Source organism: Citrus sinensis, chromosome 2 (genome assembly GCF_022201045.2).
Source record: "Citrus sinensis cultivar Valencia sweet orange chromosome 2, DVS_A1.0, whole genome shotgun sequence".
Classification (NCBI taxonomy): Eukaryota; Viridiplantae; Streptophyta; class Magnoliopsida; order Sapindales; family Rutaceae; genus Citrus; species Citrus sinensis.
This window is the reverse complement of record NC_068557.1, coordinates 5181569-5198330: the sequence shown is the minus strand read 5'-3', so window position 1 is coordinate 5198330 and position 16762 is coordinate 5181569. Positions and strand designations below refer to the sequence as shown.

Below are 16762 nucleotides of genomic sequence, written 5' to 3'. Positions count from 1 at the left end.
ATTATATCAAAATTACAATAATTATTAAATTAATATTAAAATATGAAAAAATATAGTTAAAAAATTATAAATAATAGATTTCACAATAACTTCGTCCCTAAATATTAACCATATTACAATACAAATTCTAATAATGTCAATACAAATTAAAACAAGATAAGACATCCAAATCAAGTATCAAAACAATCCATCATAATTATTTCATCTGCAGCACTTTAATCAAAAGATCCCATGATCAACTGAGTCTGCTCTTTCACCAACAAATAAATAACAAAAAAAAGAAAATTATAATGTTGAATAGTTATAAAGATGAGTAAATTTAAAAAGGAACATGATTCATACCAAAATCGTAAGAATAACATCAATCTAAAGTCAATGCCTCCGTTGTTGCACTTGATCCAAACTCTATATTAAATAAAAATAAATTAATAAAAAAAGACTAATGATAAACAAATATATAATTTTTTTCGCTTGTTATGATAAATAGTAGTTACCTGATATCATGGCTTCATAAAACTCAAGCTCCTCCATCATTGGTTCATCTTGTAATGGGACAAAAGTGTTACGTAACCAATTTTGTGAGCATATCAAAGCTTCCACCATCTTTGGACTTAAAGAACTACGAAATGAATCAATGATACGTCCTCCAGTACTAAATGCAGATTCTGAAGCTACTGTAGATATTGGAATTGCAAACACATCCTTTGCAATATGTAAAAGAACTCGATATTTTATTGAGTTCATTTTCCACCATGCCAAAATCTCAAAGTCGTCATCATCAACATGTTCACATGGCTCCAACAAGTACCTCTCTACTTCATTTTTCATCTCAACACAATCATCTTTTCCTATTCTTTGTTTGAACTTTGCAACACTTGAAAGTTTAGAAAACCCCACCTTTTTATCAAATTTCCTACTATCAATAATTGACGACTTACTAGCACCACTAGATGATCCACAACCACCAATCCTAGTGTCAAGATCTTTATAGTATTCATAAAGACGTATTAAAAGATTTTTCACCTCTTCAGACTTCTTCCCAACCTCATCAATAACAAAAATGTCTTCAAAGCAAAATCTCACATATTTTAACTTATAACATGGATCAAGAATAACCGAAATAAGCAACAAATTATTTAACCTATCAATTGAACCCCAATATTTGTCATACTTATTTTTCATACATGTTGCCATTTTAGATAAAACAAGATCATCACCACTTTCAATTAATGATGTCAAATCGGAATGAATTGAGCACATTTCATGAAAATATAAGTTTGAAGTCACGTACATTGATCCACTAAATTTCAAAGTTATATCATAAAATGACTTCAAAAACAACACAAAAACATTAGTATTTTCCCAATCATCACTATTAGGGTTGTTAGTCTTTTTCCACGGTTTGGAGTTGTCCTTGTGCAGCAGTCCAAATTAATTAAGCAAGCAAACTCTACACTTGGTTTATTATGCAGTTAATTTATGCACCAGCAGCTGTAAGTGAGCCATTATAGTTTCAACAATATTTATCATGGCGGATCCTAAATTTCTGCACTCTGTCTTTAGTACAATGGTTGTAAGGATACAATCACAAGCTAAGTTAACAAAAATAATGGCATAAAAAACAGCACTGAAAGCCCAGATGATAAGATTTTCTAGAATTTTTTTTTCATAATTCTTTAAATTGTACATGTGGTAGCAATGATCTATGAAAGAATTAGTTCATAAGAGCTCAATCAAATTCATATATCAGCAAATTATTTTCGGCATATTCAAGTGTGAGTGGTTTCATCAATTCCCCATTCTCTAATTCCAAGCATACCCATTACCAAATAACTGGAAAAAAAAATGAAGCTTTTGCAAAAAAAACCTCACCTTAGATTAATAGAAAGGCTGTAATCGAAGTGGGTCTTCAAGAGTTGATGAAAATCGACTGAGAGATTCGTGACAGCACTTTTGTTGACAGAGATTGTGGAAGATAGAGTGAGAGATTGTGAAAGATAGAGTGAGGTCAGTGAGAGTGAACAGTTCTAATGAACTGGGGAGTAATGAATGCGAGATTATGGAAGTGAAAATAATGGAATTAATTTAATTTAATTTACTTTATTTTATTTATTTTCCACTCACAGGTCAAATTTATCAAGCTCATGGGTTAATCATACCCAAACCATTATGAAATGGTTTTCTCTAAAAAAACCCAAATCAACCCATTTTAATAATTTATCCAACCCAAACTATTTTATTTGGTTTGAGTTTGGTTAAACCCATGGGTTGTGGGTTTATGCCCACCCCTAGATACAAGTCCTGTTTGAAATTGAGGTGCTATAACTTTTAAATTAAAGCTGCTATGTAGAAAAAAAAATTATAATTATGAAACAAACGTTAATAGTAGATAGTAAATATAAATTTTAAATAATAATTTTGACAAAATTATTAAATATATAATAGATTTTTCATCATACAAGTGAAAAATTATATCAATATAACATCTAAACTATAAGAGTTAGTATTTACTAAATACTTTAATGTTGTATCTTTTAAAGTATAACTGCACCAACTTAATCTCAAACAGACCCACAGTGCTGTGGTTTAAAAGCTCAATATCAAATAAGATCTTATATGAATAAATTTTCAAATTTTTAGCGAAAAAAAAATCTCGTTAATAAATTTTAAATTAGATGTAATATTGACATTTTATCTTGATAAATTTTTCTACACCGAAATTAACAAAAATGGAAAATCCCAATTGATAAAAATTTTGATCCTGATTTTTTAATTATTTAAAGCCGCATGAGAACAAAACCAATGATGTATTCATGTCCCTTCCACCGCAACAAATGTAAGCAATGGGAACACCGACACATGCGCTGTGGCACTCGTGACCCACGTGGGTGCTCAACATCCTAATTTCTATTTACTTTCTAACGTGTTGGTTGCTAATCACGCTCATTAATTAACTTATAATTATAATCTAATCTGATAAGATCAACAGACCGTAATAGAATATAAACGACACCCTTTGTCGAATAATATGTACGTAGATGATTAAACAATATTCAATTTGTAATGATTTATTTGTGATTTCTATGTAATATATATGTGTGTAAATTGCAATGTAAGATTGATAGAGAGGACTTGTACTGGGTATTATTCATCATATCATATTATATACATCATACATTTCACATTACATTACAGTTTTATTAAGATAACAATTAAAATCGGTTAGAATCATTTTTAGGTGACGATCATTTTTTCATCAAAAATTTGAAAATGAAATCGATATAAATTTAAATAATATGTTTGTTTTTATTTTTTTTAACATCATAATGAAATATTTGAAAAATATTATCTTTGACATGTTATCTTTACAAATAATATCGGCAAGAGCATAAAATTATTTTAAAGTAAAATACTATGGTTTATCATGGAAATTAATGTTTAATGATGAGTCAAAATATTTCACTTAAATTTATTTATTATTTTTACCAATTTTTCAATACTAAGTTAAAAAATAAAAAAAAATACAAACTTAAAAACAAATTAAAGTTAAAATTAAATCATACTAGAAAAGCTGAAATTAAATCATATTTGGCATTCAATGAAAAACAAAACAAGTAAATTCTTAATCAACATAAAAATGGCGTATTTATCTAAAATCAAACGAAAATACTCTGGGTAAAAGATAATCTACTAATAAATTATTACTAATGGAGATTGAATTCTTTCCCTCAGAGTTTGGGAAGGAACGTGAGAATCAACCAATTTTTAAATCAAGGGGGCTCTATTTTTACACAAGTTTATCTATTCGAAAATTTTATTTATTTTTAAATTGTTCCAATATTATAATATAAAAATCTACTAAAATTCTAGATATATGTATTTATATCAATTCACCAATATATTACGATATAATTAGTATAAACCCCGCTTAATGCTCAAACTCATGTCCTTTAAGTATTTTGGAGTGTCAATTACCGGACAACTAATCCCAATGATAAATAAACGTAATTAAGATTTTATTTAACATATAAACCAATCATTATCTAAAAATAATCCACCTAGACGAGTAGACGTTCCCAATTTGGCTATTCTTACGTACACACATGCAATAATTGGGCGGTTGCAGCCGATTAGGCATGCTACATCACAAAACCCGTAACATTTTTAACACTACGGTTTCTCACCCACTTAATTAATAAATTAATTATAGTAAATAGATAATTAGTATTAATCGATCAATCAATCAAAGTGATTAATTAATCCTTATCAAATGATAAAACATCATTTCAAAGAATTTCGCTATCACAGTGTTGGAGCGTCAGTTCAAAATGAAGGGAGAATATTCCAAAAGAGTGGCAGTTTCGATATTTCAACCCAAAATCAGGGGCCGTTACATTAATAAACAAACATTAATTTCAGTCGCTGGCGAGTCACATGCACTGTTGAGGGCGATCCCGTGGTTGCCGGCCCAGGTCGGATATACGCCACCCAGAAAAACAGCGTCGTTTTATTTTACTCGGCAGTTACCATTTTCTTAATTTTTTTTTTAAATTAATATTCCTTGAACGTTAGTATTATTTTATATATGAATGAATAGAATTAGTCTTCTCATTTTCACTGTGAAAGAAGACTCAGTGAGTCAGTGCAGTGGAGACTGAGTAATTCGTCGATCACTTTGTCTGGTACTCTATCTCAAGCTCTATTAAAATTCAATTTCTGATTATTATTAGTCGTATTTTTCTTTTTGAACTAGTCATTTGAAATGCTTTATTTTTGGCGGAGAAATTACGATCTGCGACGCAGTTTTGAGGCGAGATCTTGTTTTAATTTTGTGTTGTGTTTGTATTTCGGTGTTATGAGATCTCTATTTGCGTCTTTTTTTGCGCTTACTCGGCAATGTTCATTGAAACGAATTGTTTTTTAGCTAGGTTTTGATGCTCTTATTTAGGGCTAGATTGACACTCTTTTGTGATTACAGCTCATGTCTTGTGAAAATAATTTTTGAATGGAATGAATTGTCATTGTTTTGATCTATGAATTTAGTGATTGAATTTGTGAGATTCAGTTCAAATTGATTATTGACTAAGTTGTTAAAAGCATTGGTGTCACTTGTGTCTTATAAATGAAGCACATTGTGATTACTATATATGATAATCTTGTCAAATGCTTCATGGCTTTAGGTACTATCAGTACTGGATAAATTTGATTGTGTATTGTTGCTGTTTTCAAAATTTCTCTGAGTAGTTATTCTGCTTCACCTTTTTACTTGGTAAACTGAAGTTAGATATTCTCGTTAATTTAGTTTGATATGTTACGGTCTTTCTTTCTGCCTATGCGCTAGTTATTTTGTTGAGAAGACAGTTTTTGATGTGGCTTTCTTTCTGTTTAGACTGTAAACGTAGTAATGATGTCAGAGACTGCCCTTAGAGATCTCAATACGCTGCCTTCTTCTGATAGAAAGAATGAGAGCTCCAGTAAAGGGAGTTTTGCTAAACCCTTTGTTGGAAGTGCTAATGAAAATGTTGACGTCTCCTTGGTCTCAACTCATGTGAATGGAAATCAAACTGGGAATGCTGGACCGGGAATTGCTAATTCAGAAGTGGAATACATTGATTCTGAGAACTTAATTGATGTGGAGGACATTGATACAAGTCTAAAGGTACAGGGATTGATGCTTTCTGTTTTTGTTAAGGGTATTGCCCTGTACTTATATGTATTGGTCTGGACACTTCTGTTGTTAGATGATTTTGAATTTTAACAGTTTGTGACATATTCAGACACTCGTAGCTGGACTGGATTCTAAAGATTGGGTTGTGGTTTGTGAAGCACTCAATAATGTACGCCGATTATCAATTTTTCACAAAGAGGCCATGCTTGATATTTTGTAAGTCTGAAAACTTTACATGATGTGATTGAAAAAACCATGTGATTTAGCTTTTTATTATTTAATTTGGTTGATTGATGCTTTTGAAGATATTGTTTTACTGTTCTAATTATTGGCACAATATTTTTATCAACAGGGGAGATGTGATCCCACTTGTAGTAAAATCCCTGAAAAATCCAAGAAGCGCTGTTTGTAAAACTGCAATTATGACAGCTGCGGACATATTCAGTGCGTATAATGACCGTATGATTGATTTATTGGACCCTCTGGTACTTCAAATTTCTTAACAGTTACTTCTGATATTTAGCCCCTTTGCTAATAGGCTGATTGCTATTTATTCCAATCTGATGGAATTGTGATGGTACAGCTTGTTCAGCTTCTTCTCAAGTCTTCACAAGACAAACGCTTTGTTTGTGAGGCAGCTGAAAAAGCTTTAGTAGCAATGACTACTTGGGTTTCCCCTATATTGTTGTTACCAAAACTTCAACCATATCTGAAAAATCGGAATCCTCGAATCAGAGCAAAGGCGTCAATGTGCTTTTCTCGAAGTGTGCCACGACTGGTAAGGCAAAAATTTTTACACAGTCCATCTTTATTCTTCTTGTTTATTGAAAAGCTTATGCACTTTGCCTGTGTGAATGAGTGTTTGTTGTTATGCTCTACTTTGTTTATAGCTATGATAAAACCAAAGGGAATACTTATTAGAAGCCTTGGGTGCGAAGTAATTTACTCATCAGCTTTATTTCTTTCCAGCCCAAGTTGAGGCTTGGGAAACGATAGAAACTGTATGTTGTAGCCGTGATAAGAGCCTGTTATTGACTTGTGTTTAGATTATTGGTTATACTTTATCTGAAATGTTCATTGATGCTGGTAGTCACCTTCTAATAGTGAATTTAGCTTTTCTGTGTATTCAAATTAAAATTATTATATGTATGCTAGAGGTGGTATGTGGATGCTATCATACTCTTGTTCAGCTGCTTGGGATCCTCTTATCTGTGTGTGTTGTAATCACCATATTGTTTGTGGTAGCATATAAGTTTTGAAGCGGCCCCCTTCTGTACCAGCTTTTATCTACTTTTATCACACTCTTGTTCAGCTGCTTGGGATCCTCTTATCTGTGTTTGTTGTAATCACCATATTGTTTGTGGTAGCATATAAGTTTTGAAGCAGCCCCCTTCTGTACCAGCTTTTATCTACTTTTATATGTACATCAATAAAAACTCTCTATCTCCCACAAACACACAGACATATGATATTGGGATGAGCAGATAGAAAGTTAAGAGATGCTAGGTTATTTTCTGTGCCTGTCATTCTGTGACCTTTGTTCTTTATAATATTGTGATTGGTTCATAACCTTGCATTTGTTACTAGAAGTCTCATATTTTATCATTTATAATCCTTACACCATGTGTTATGATCCTCGTGCCTCCTTCCTCCTATTGTTTAGTCAATTATTACTGAACATTGGCATCTTTTTGTTTCCCATGTCTTATGTTATATTGATGTCAACAGGGTGTTGAAGGTATTAAAGAATATGGCATTGACAAACTGATCCAAGTAGCTTCATCCCAACTCAGTGATCAGCTTCCCGAGTCCAGGGAGGCTGCTCGAACACTTCTTTTGGAGCTGCAGAGTGTATACGAGAAATCGCACGACTCTGCTCCTGCAACAGTATCTGATAGCCCAGAGATGGATTCTTGGGAGAACTTTTGTCAATCAAAACTCTCTCCTTTAAGTGCACAAGCTGTACTTCGCGTGACAAATATTGCTCGGGAGGGCCTTGTTATAGGTTCCTGACACAAAAGTTAAATAGCGCATGCTTGTGCTTGCCTGGTTTTAGTGAGTAATATCTTTGTTCACCACATATGAGCTTTAGTGAGTAATACCTTTTATTTAACCTCATATATGAGCTTTAGTGAGCACGGTCTAGAAAATTCCTTTTGTGCTTGATTTCCCATCTTGTAAATTCTGTGAAAACATTGAGATGTCTGGAATTGGTGCTTAGCAATCATTTGAGCTGGAATCCTATGATATTCTTTGCATACGATTCAATGCTGGTCTCCGAATTTTGTGGATGTTTTAGTAGTTGCGGAACCTTGACAATGTTTCTTGCACCACTCACATGCTCAGATCAAAGAAGTGGTTGTACCTTTAGTAAATGAGTGGGTTGAATGTGGTGATTGTGAAGTAATAACGAAACTATGAGGTAAAGGTGAAGTTTATGACGGCACAGAAAAATAGAGAATGCGAATGATGTGACTCACATCATGTGACTGAGATCGATAATAGCAAACTGTTAATAACATATAATGATGGTCATGAAGAATTGTTAGACAATAGTAAAACAAGGCTATGTATTCTAATATTTAGGTTGTGATTTTAGTTTTTATTGATGTGACATTTATGTATTAAATGATAGTTAAATAATTTTTCAAGTTAGAAAACTTATTATTTAATAGATAAGTGTTCATATGGTGGGATTATTAGAATTATTTTTAAAAGTAATGAACTTCATTTATTCATTTTTAAAATGGCTGAACTACCATCATATTTAGGAGTACGGTTTCATAAATATTTTATTTTGTAATTTCTTTGACTAAAAAAATTATTGAATAAATTTTTTTAAGTTTGTTTATTCTATCGTTTTCTTTATTTTGGCAATAGCTTTCAAAAGCTATAAGGGGTTGCTTTTAAAAGTAGCTTATAAAATACTTTACCACATAACTAAAACACTTTTAAATTTTATATTATAATCTTATTATTTTAATAAAAAGACAATTATACGTAATTAGTTCATAAATTTTTTAAAAAAAATCAAAGCTTTAATATATTATATAACCATAATTAATATCAATCACGTGTTTACCAATATAAGATTTTTTTTCGTCTCGCATGATCATCTATCTACGTATGGTACTTTTATGATTTTATCTTGCAACAAGAAATATTATTTCAGCAAGTTTGTGTGAATGTAATACAATATTCATCATATTTGTGATATGAAACTTATCATAACTCACACACTCTCAGTAGTACAATTAATTAACTAAATATGTACTTAGCATTTTTTTTTTTTTTTTTGGTCCTGCTTTTGGGGGTTCAACTAATTATATGTTCAGCATAGTAGGAGATTATTTTATAAGCAGCCCAACAGTAGCCTTTCATTATAAGACATTTTATTTAGCTACGGATTGTGAAGGCAACAAATGTAAGATCCGAAGAGGACTAACATATAAAATGGGATGTTAAATAATATTAATCACTACATGAATTATTGTGTATACGAAGCCCTGAGCTATCATGAAACAGTCCAAACCGGTGGTTGACGCAACATCCTCAAATCTTTAGAATAACTGCAGAGATTTCAATATTTAAGTTTTAATTTGATTTTCAATATTATGTCTCGTTTATTTATTGAATGATGAATGAAAAATGATTTATTATTTCATTTTATCATTTAATTGATAAATGCCGCATTAATTGATACTTAAATTATGAATCAAATAATGGTATCCTAACTTTATTCAAGAGAAATTCAATCTTCTTTTCCACTTTTATATGTTCATGTCGTGCCACATAAATCGAGCGACTTAACTAGATCAATTATAATAGAATTTTGATAAACTAAAACTTTTGTTAAATAATATATTTTTTCTGTCTCGACTAGGGAAAAATGTGTTAAATTATAATTCAATTAATTAATTAATACTTGATTAATATATATTTTTAAAATGAAAATGTCATTAATTTATCCAAAATTTTACTGTTTTCAAATATAGAGCCACCAATTTCTGTAAGAGGATCATGATATGGCACATTTGGATTATAAACATAAAATTCCAATGTTTTAAGTATAATAATATTACTCTTATTTTAAATGTTATTTCTGCAACAATTATTAATGAATGTCACATGTTTTTTTTATGTGCAAATTCAGATACAAATTGATAAATGTAACTCAACTCCTAGCATTATTGACTTTGTTGGCCGACCGATTGACTGATTATTTTTGAAATAATACCGGCCTGCCTTTGATTAAATAAACATATTCACCTACATTTTTAAATTAGCTAGTAATGAGAAGCAACTGTGATGCAAATTAAATTGAAATGCCTTGCATCTCAAAGCTCTGAGCTGTCATGAAAAGTCCAGATTGGTGGGTGGGTGACCAACTCTTGGACTAACTTTGAACTTTTTCGAAAGAGAAATTCGACTTTCTTTCCTTCTCCTTCTACTTTGTGGCACCGCATAGGCTAATTTAAATTGCTTAACTTGATAACACAATCGAATCAGTTTTAATCAAGTACACCTTTTTTTTTTCCCTCTTTTAAAGAAGGATATTATACAAAAAGAATTTTTTATCTTTTTATATATTTTTGGCTCTTGATATATAATTACGGCCATATAGCTAAAATTTCATATTTAGAGAGAATTAATTTACTGCCGTAAAAAAGGTTTATATTAGTTTTTCAAAATTACTACTAACAAAATAAAATGGACACATCAAGGACGTGGTCAGGAATTTAATTTAGGTGAGCAAGTTCAAAATATATTAAGAAGAAATTTTATATATAGTGCAAGAGCCAAGAGTTTTTTTTTTTCTTTCTTTCTTTTTGATATATTTATTATATAGTAAAACTGAGCATTTCGCTAGTGTATGGTTCTACTCATGGATTTATCAATTGATTAGTTAAGATGGGATATCAGTAATATATAGGGAAATTATCAGTTACGAACGCTTATATTGTATTGTTATAAAAAAAATTTATAACACTTTCAAATTTTATTATTTATCCATTCTAAATTTATAATATGTATAATTGATCCACTGAAATGTTAGCTTCCATTAGAAATTAAAAGAATTATAGTAAATTGACCATTTTATAATTGAAACTCAATTTAATGTAAAAAGACATAGGAAACTTATCAGTTATATATTCTAAATTTATGTTCTTATAAAAAATAATACAAATTTTGAATTTGTTTGATTTTCCACCCTAAGTTTGTAGTTCGTGGCAATCGTCCACCAAAACTTTAACGTCGTTAAAATATTTAATAGAATTTAATTAAAATCGTCATTTTACCCTTGAATTCAAAGACATTTTTAACTTTGCACCACAAATAATAAAATAAAATTTAGCTTTTCTTAATTATAAGATCGAGTTAAGGATTGGATTGATTGGGTGTTTATGAATTAGGATTTAGGGTAATTTGTGGATTTAGTGTGATTATGTACATTGGTGAAGATAAATTGAGAAGACAAATTAACTTTTTTTAATTAAGGAAAAATAGAGTTTTAAGTGTATTTAATTAAATAATGCTCATAAAACATAGATTTTTATTTTTATACATTAAACTCTTATTTTATTTTGTAGTCAATATTTTGATAGATGGTTTATATAAATTACAAATTTAGGGTGAAAAATTTAACAAATTTAGAAATTTGTAATATTTTTTATAACATGATAAACTTAAAGTGAATGATTGATGCTTTCTTTTTTATTTAGCATGTTATATGTATAAAATTACCCTTGTAAAGTCATTACTTTCTAATGAAAGCTAACAAGTTGGTGGATAAATGATATAGATTGTAAATTTAGGGTGAATGATTGATATAACTTAATAGTGTTGTGGTATTTTTGATAGAATGACAACTTAAGGGTATATGACTGATAATTATATATATATAACAATGCTAGACTTACAATATTAGAATACAAAATTTGAATCCCAAATGACAGTATATGCCGTCATTGATAAAAGATGAGAATAATTATAACATTATTATTATCACATTAAGCCAATAATGATGAAATAATAAAGTCAATTAATTTTTACTCAAGGCAGGCTTGACTTTTAAAGATGGGTAATATAAACTTTGTAAGCGTATCATGATTGTATTATAAACGAAATACTTTGTTAAACAGTCTACTTTTATGCTTTAACATAAAAATATTTAAAATATTTTCAAAAACCCAAAACCGAAAGAAGGGGGGAAAAAGTCAACTTCTTTTTCTGGCTATTAAATATTAAACCGTAAAAGATAAGAACACATATTATTTTTCTTAAGTGAAGACAAAGATCAAGAATCTCAACAAATAATTCTCTATTCAAGGCTGCTCTAGGCATGAACAAAGGTTGAATTCCGAATATGATAGAAAAACGCTTGCCTTTTTCAATAGGACGCCGTATCAATCCTATTAGAATAATTATCAAAGAGAAAATTCTTGTAATTGTTGTTTATAACAAGTAAACCAAGAAAAGAACAAAGAAATAAGTTAAAAAGAAAAGTTTGAGTTTCTATAAATAAATTATTTTTTTTTCAATTATTGTGTCCTAGCCTCCTTGGCTTATCACTACCCACTCCATTATAGACAATTAGCTTGCACATCAACTAATCCTCATTAAACATATTAAAAATATACTTTATGCTGAATATAAATCCTAAAAGTTTCTTTGTCTCTATAAGAAATAAGTATCCCACCTCTTTTTCTATAGTTACATGTTTTCATCTTCTTCAAATCTTCATTTCTCTGAGTTCAACTCTTTTGCAAGTATCTTGTGTTGTTTTGGCTTCATGAGTTTGGTTCTTGTAGACATGGTTGTTAAGGGGAATTAAAGAAAGCGGGTAATGAGCAATATAGATTGGAATCTTGCATCCAAGGTTATGGTAATGGCTATTATCATTTCAGTGATATTCTTGTTTCTGGGAATTGGAGCATTGATCTTCATTCATGTTTGTATAGTTGCAAGAACATTTAGAGCAGGGCTTATTAGAAATAATGTTGGCGGTGCTATGGTTGAAAGGAGCAGCATTGGAAGCACAAGCATGTCGAGAGACGATGTAGAGAAGCTTCCTTGCTATGAGTATTTAGCAAAGAGCAAAGGAAGTAGCCCTATTGAATGTGCAGTTTGCTTAGACAAATTCAACAAAGGTGACAAGTGTAGATTGCTGCCTATATGTAACCACAGCTTTCACGCTCAATGTGTGGATGCGTGGCTTTTGACGAACCCCAATTGTCCGATTTGTAGATCAACGGCTAATTCTCGGAGATTTGGTGAAGAGAGTAGCCGTTTCAGTGATATTGATGTGGAGCTAAGAGAGGGCGTGCCAACAGAAGGTATTGAGTTAAGTGATATTAGAATTGAGTTGAGTGATCATGTTAGTTTTGAATCATCAAGACCGAACCAAACAGATTCAAATCCTTCTCTCTTGCAGGATTCTTCTTTGGAAACTGTTTTATGAGATTGCTTTAATTGTTAATTTTTGAATGATTATTGAAGAGATGATGATTACAATGTAGATGTTGTGTTTTTGCTTCTTTTTTTTTTTTTAAAAAAAAAGAACTTTTTCATTAATCTTTCCCTACACTCACTTTGCTTGATGGATGGTTGCTCTCGTTCGCGTTTGTATATGTGCATATATACCTTTCACACCTAGTTTTAATTGCTTGGTAATATGGTTTGCTGAATTTGTTTTAATCACAGTAATTACTTTTCTATTTGTAAGTGAATTTGTTTCCAACGGGAAATGAATCTTAAAAATAGTGAATAATTGCATCTTTATTCTTTACTCGTTAGTGCTAATTGTCATAATTATATTGAGATAAATATCAAAACCCTTGATTCCATTATGAGTGGGGAGCGATTTGCATTGTCATCAGCTAAAAATTAATAATAATAAAATCATTAATTTCATAGGTTATCAATCTCCATCATTAATTAATGTACTCTTAATTTCTCAAGTGGGTCTTTTGATGGGTAATTTTTAAAAACCTCCCTTGAGGTTTGGGCTTGTTGCAAGTAGATGGCGAGAATTTGTTTATTTGTAAAAAACCCCATACCGTCAGTTAACTTTAACATTGACCGTTAGTTGACTGTGCAAAGACAATATTACCCTTAACAACAGTTTGTAGACGGAAATAACTAAAAAAAATTAAAATTGTTAGCGCGAAAAGCACAAACCCTATTTTTTGACAATTTTATCCTTGTTAATTCCAAAGATTTACAATATCATAGGTAAAGATTATAACTATTTCATTTTCAAATTTTTAATTTTATCTTTTTTATAGGAACTTTAAGAAAATATTAATAATTTAAAGAGAATTTTTTAATTTTATCTTTCTTGTAGGAACTTTAAGAAAATATCAATAATTTAAAGAGAGTAAAATAGCCAACAATTTTAATTTTTTTTAGTTATTTCCGTCTACAAATCGTTATTAAGGGTAATATTGTCTTTGCACAGTCAACTAACGGTCAATATTAAAATTAACTGATGGTAGGAGGTTTTTTTACAAATAAACAAATTCTCGCCATCTACTTGCAACAAACCCAAACCTCAGGGGAGTTTTTTAAAAATTACCCGTCTTTTGATCAACAAAAAGTTCCTCGTATATATATATCAAGACATCAACTCTTCTTCGTCCTCTCCCTTTAATTTGTGAGAGAAGGTATTAATTAATGCAAGGTATTATATTTCTCTCTTTTGTGAGATGTTAAAGATGTCATCTATCTCTGATGTCGTGTAAGAAACTGAAAAAAAAATTTATATTTCACTCTTAATTATAATAACGTTTACAATATGAGGGCCTTTATATAAGCTCCAAAGGAAACTAAAATAGAAATGAAACAATAGAAATAATAAATACAACTATGTATACAAAACAAGCAACTGCAAAATTATTTATCGTCTTAATTTGGATATTTACAATTAGATTGTAAATGATAAATATTATAAAAAATTGTAAATGATAAACGATTCAAAATTTATGTTTGAAATGTAAGTAGAAAAAAAAAGTAAAAATGACCTATTCAAATTAATGAGTATCATTAATTAATCAATAACAATATAGCTACAAATTTTTATAAAACTTATTTTGTACAAATAGACGTGGAATGATTAAATTGGTTGGATGAAGTACTTGTACATTTGCATGATTTCCTTTTAAGAAAAGTCTTGGGTTGTGGAACGTTGTTTCTTTCCCATTAAAAGCTTGCATGTATGTGTTTCAACCAATCATAATAATTTGTAAATAGTATATATACATGACAAATAATGAATAATTAAGGAGTGATACTCTAGGAACACCAAATTATTTTTATTATTTATATTTTCATCTAACCAATGAATTTGTGGTACATAAATTTTTATATTATATAAGTTTGTATAAGAGTATAATATCCCACGATTCTTGTATATGCCCATCAAGAATATCATCAACTAAGATTATTTGATGAAAGACAAAATTGGAGCTTAATTATTTTATGAAGTATTTCACTTTTTCAAGTAGTATTTATAATTAGAAGGGAAATTATCAGTCATATACCCTTAAATGACACATGTATCAAACGTGTGTGAACATTTTTCAAGTGTATCACTCGTATACCCTAAGTTGACAAAACACTTCTACCATCCACCAATCCGTTAACTTCCGTCAGAAAGTTAACATAATTATGGAAAATTGACTATTTTGCCCTTGAAACTCAAAATGAGGTAAAAAGATAAATTTACCCCAAAAATTAACGTAAATTTTCAATACACAATTTTTTTTATTTTGTTATTAACAATATATTTTTTTGATAAAAAAATTGAATTATTAATGGTACATATTATTAACAATTATCCATATTATACCATAAAAAAATATTAACAGCATATTATTTATAATTATACATATTATACCATAAAAATTTCCAATTGGAGCTTAGAGGAGTAGATCTCCAAAAATTTAGGTTAAATTTTGGAGGAGTAGATTCGGTTGTAAATTAGTTTTTTTTAGCAATTATTAACAATTATCCGATAAATAGGATGACATGTCATTTTTATCAATATATATCATATGACATGTCATTTTTTACTAAGTAAATAGGATGACATGTCGTTTTTTATAATCAAAGTTTCGTCAATCTTAAAAGACTAGATTACCCTTATGATGTCAGTGCTTGCAAACGGAAGTTAACGGATTGGTGGATGGCAAAGATGTTTTGTCAACTTAGGGTATACGAGTGGTACACTTGAAAAGTGTTCACACACATTTGATAGAAGTGTCATTTAAGGGTATATGACTGATAATTTCTCTAATTAAAATTATATATTTGTTATGATATTTGATTCTCTTTTATTAGGTGCATGGATTCTCTTTTCCCATTTACTCTATTATAATTAGATAGATCATGCTACATATTCAATCATTTATTACAATAAGATCCTTATTTCCTGTGAGGGTTTCTGAAAAACAATGTTTTATTTATCTTTAACATATTTTCTCTATGTTGTTAAGAAAATCTTCAATCAACATGCAGTATAATATCCAAGTCAACTCAATCAAGTGAAGCTAATTAAAACTAGGGATCAAATAGCAGAACCAACTAATTTTCTCCGTGCTTGGAATTCTCCGTCCAGACCAGCGATATAATTGGAGAGAACATTTGTCCGACACCAATTCCTAAATTGTTTGAGACAAATCCAATCTTATATTACAAGGAAAAATAATAAGAACCTTACTGATCGTTAGCCGCTAGACCTTTATTAATTTCTTTTTAGCTAGAATCTCCGCCAAAACTCTATGCCCAAATATTGTATGTATATCAAACACTTCCTCAATGAAAAGAATAAAGTATTCTGGTTATTTCTTCATATAGTATCACAACCCATCTTGACAAATGCATGGTTATTTGTCAACCTTTCAAGAAAGTTGGCTTGCTGAATGTAGATGAATATAGTTAAAAAAATCCACTGCTATTTCTGATAGTTTGGTTGCTGTGAAGAAAGCCGTGGCAGAAGTCAATAAACACTTTCAATTAATTGGCACGTGGAGTGGACAAAAACTTCGAGACTTCAAGGTAGCAAACTTTCACGGGATGAGAGTTTTGCAGTAA

At 30.0% G+C, this 16762-nt stretch overlaps 2 protein-coding genes across 2 annotated transcripts; both read left to right on the top strand.

The window, feature by feature from the left end:
- The first annotated feature begins 4434 nt into the window (after window positions 1-4434).
- On the top strand, window positions 4435-7936 carry LOC102625869 (uncharacterized). The gene is made up of 6 exons (XM_006470294.4): window positions 4435-4682; window positions 5390-5659; window positions 5778-5884; window positions 6021-6153; window positions 6252-6446; window positions 7397-7936. The coding sequence occupies exons 2-6, from the start codon at window positions 5405-5407 to the stop codon at window positions 7679-7681; spliced, it is 975 nt and encodes a 324-aa protein (XP_006470357.2). The 5' UTR covers window positions 4435-4682; window positions 5390-5404; the 3' UTR covers window positions 7682-7936.
- Window positions 7937-12386: 4450 nt separating this feature from the next.
- On the top strand, window positions 12387-13174 carry LOC102613135 (RING-H2 finger protein ATL74-like). Its single transcript, XM_006470420.3, has one exon. The coding sequence runs from the start codon at window positions 12516-12518 to the stop codon at window positions 13128-13130; it is 615 nt and encodes a 204-aa protein (XP_006470483.3). The 5' UTR covers window positions 12387-12515; the 3' UTR covers window positions 13131-13174.
- The last annotated feature ends 3588 nt before the right edge of the window (window positions 13175-16762 follow it).

What these genes read in the sequence shown, in the direction of transcription:
- LOC102613135 (XM_006470420.3), top strand. Translation starts at nt 12,516, where the DNA reads ATGAGCAATATAGATTGGAATCTTGCATCCAAGGTTATGGTAATGGCT.
- LOC102625869 (XM_006470294.4), top strand. Translation starts at nt 5,405, where the DNA reads ATGATGTCAGAGACTGCCCTTAGAGATCTCAATACGCTGCCTTCTTCT. An exon ending in TTGATTTATTGGACCCTCTG is followed by an intron (nt 6,154 to 6,251) that starts GTACTTCAAATT and finishes GTGATGGTACAG; the next exon opens with CTTGTTCAGCTTCTTCTCAA. An exon ending in CTCGAAGTGTGCCACGACTG is followed by an intron (nt 6,447 to 7,396) that starts GTAAGGCAAAAA and finishes TGATGTCAACAG; the next exon opens with GGTGTTGAAGGTATTAAAGA.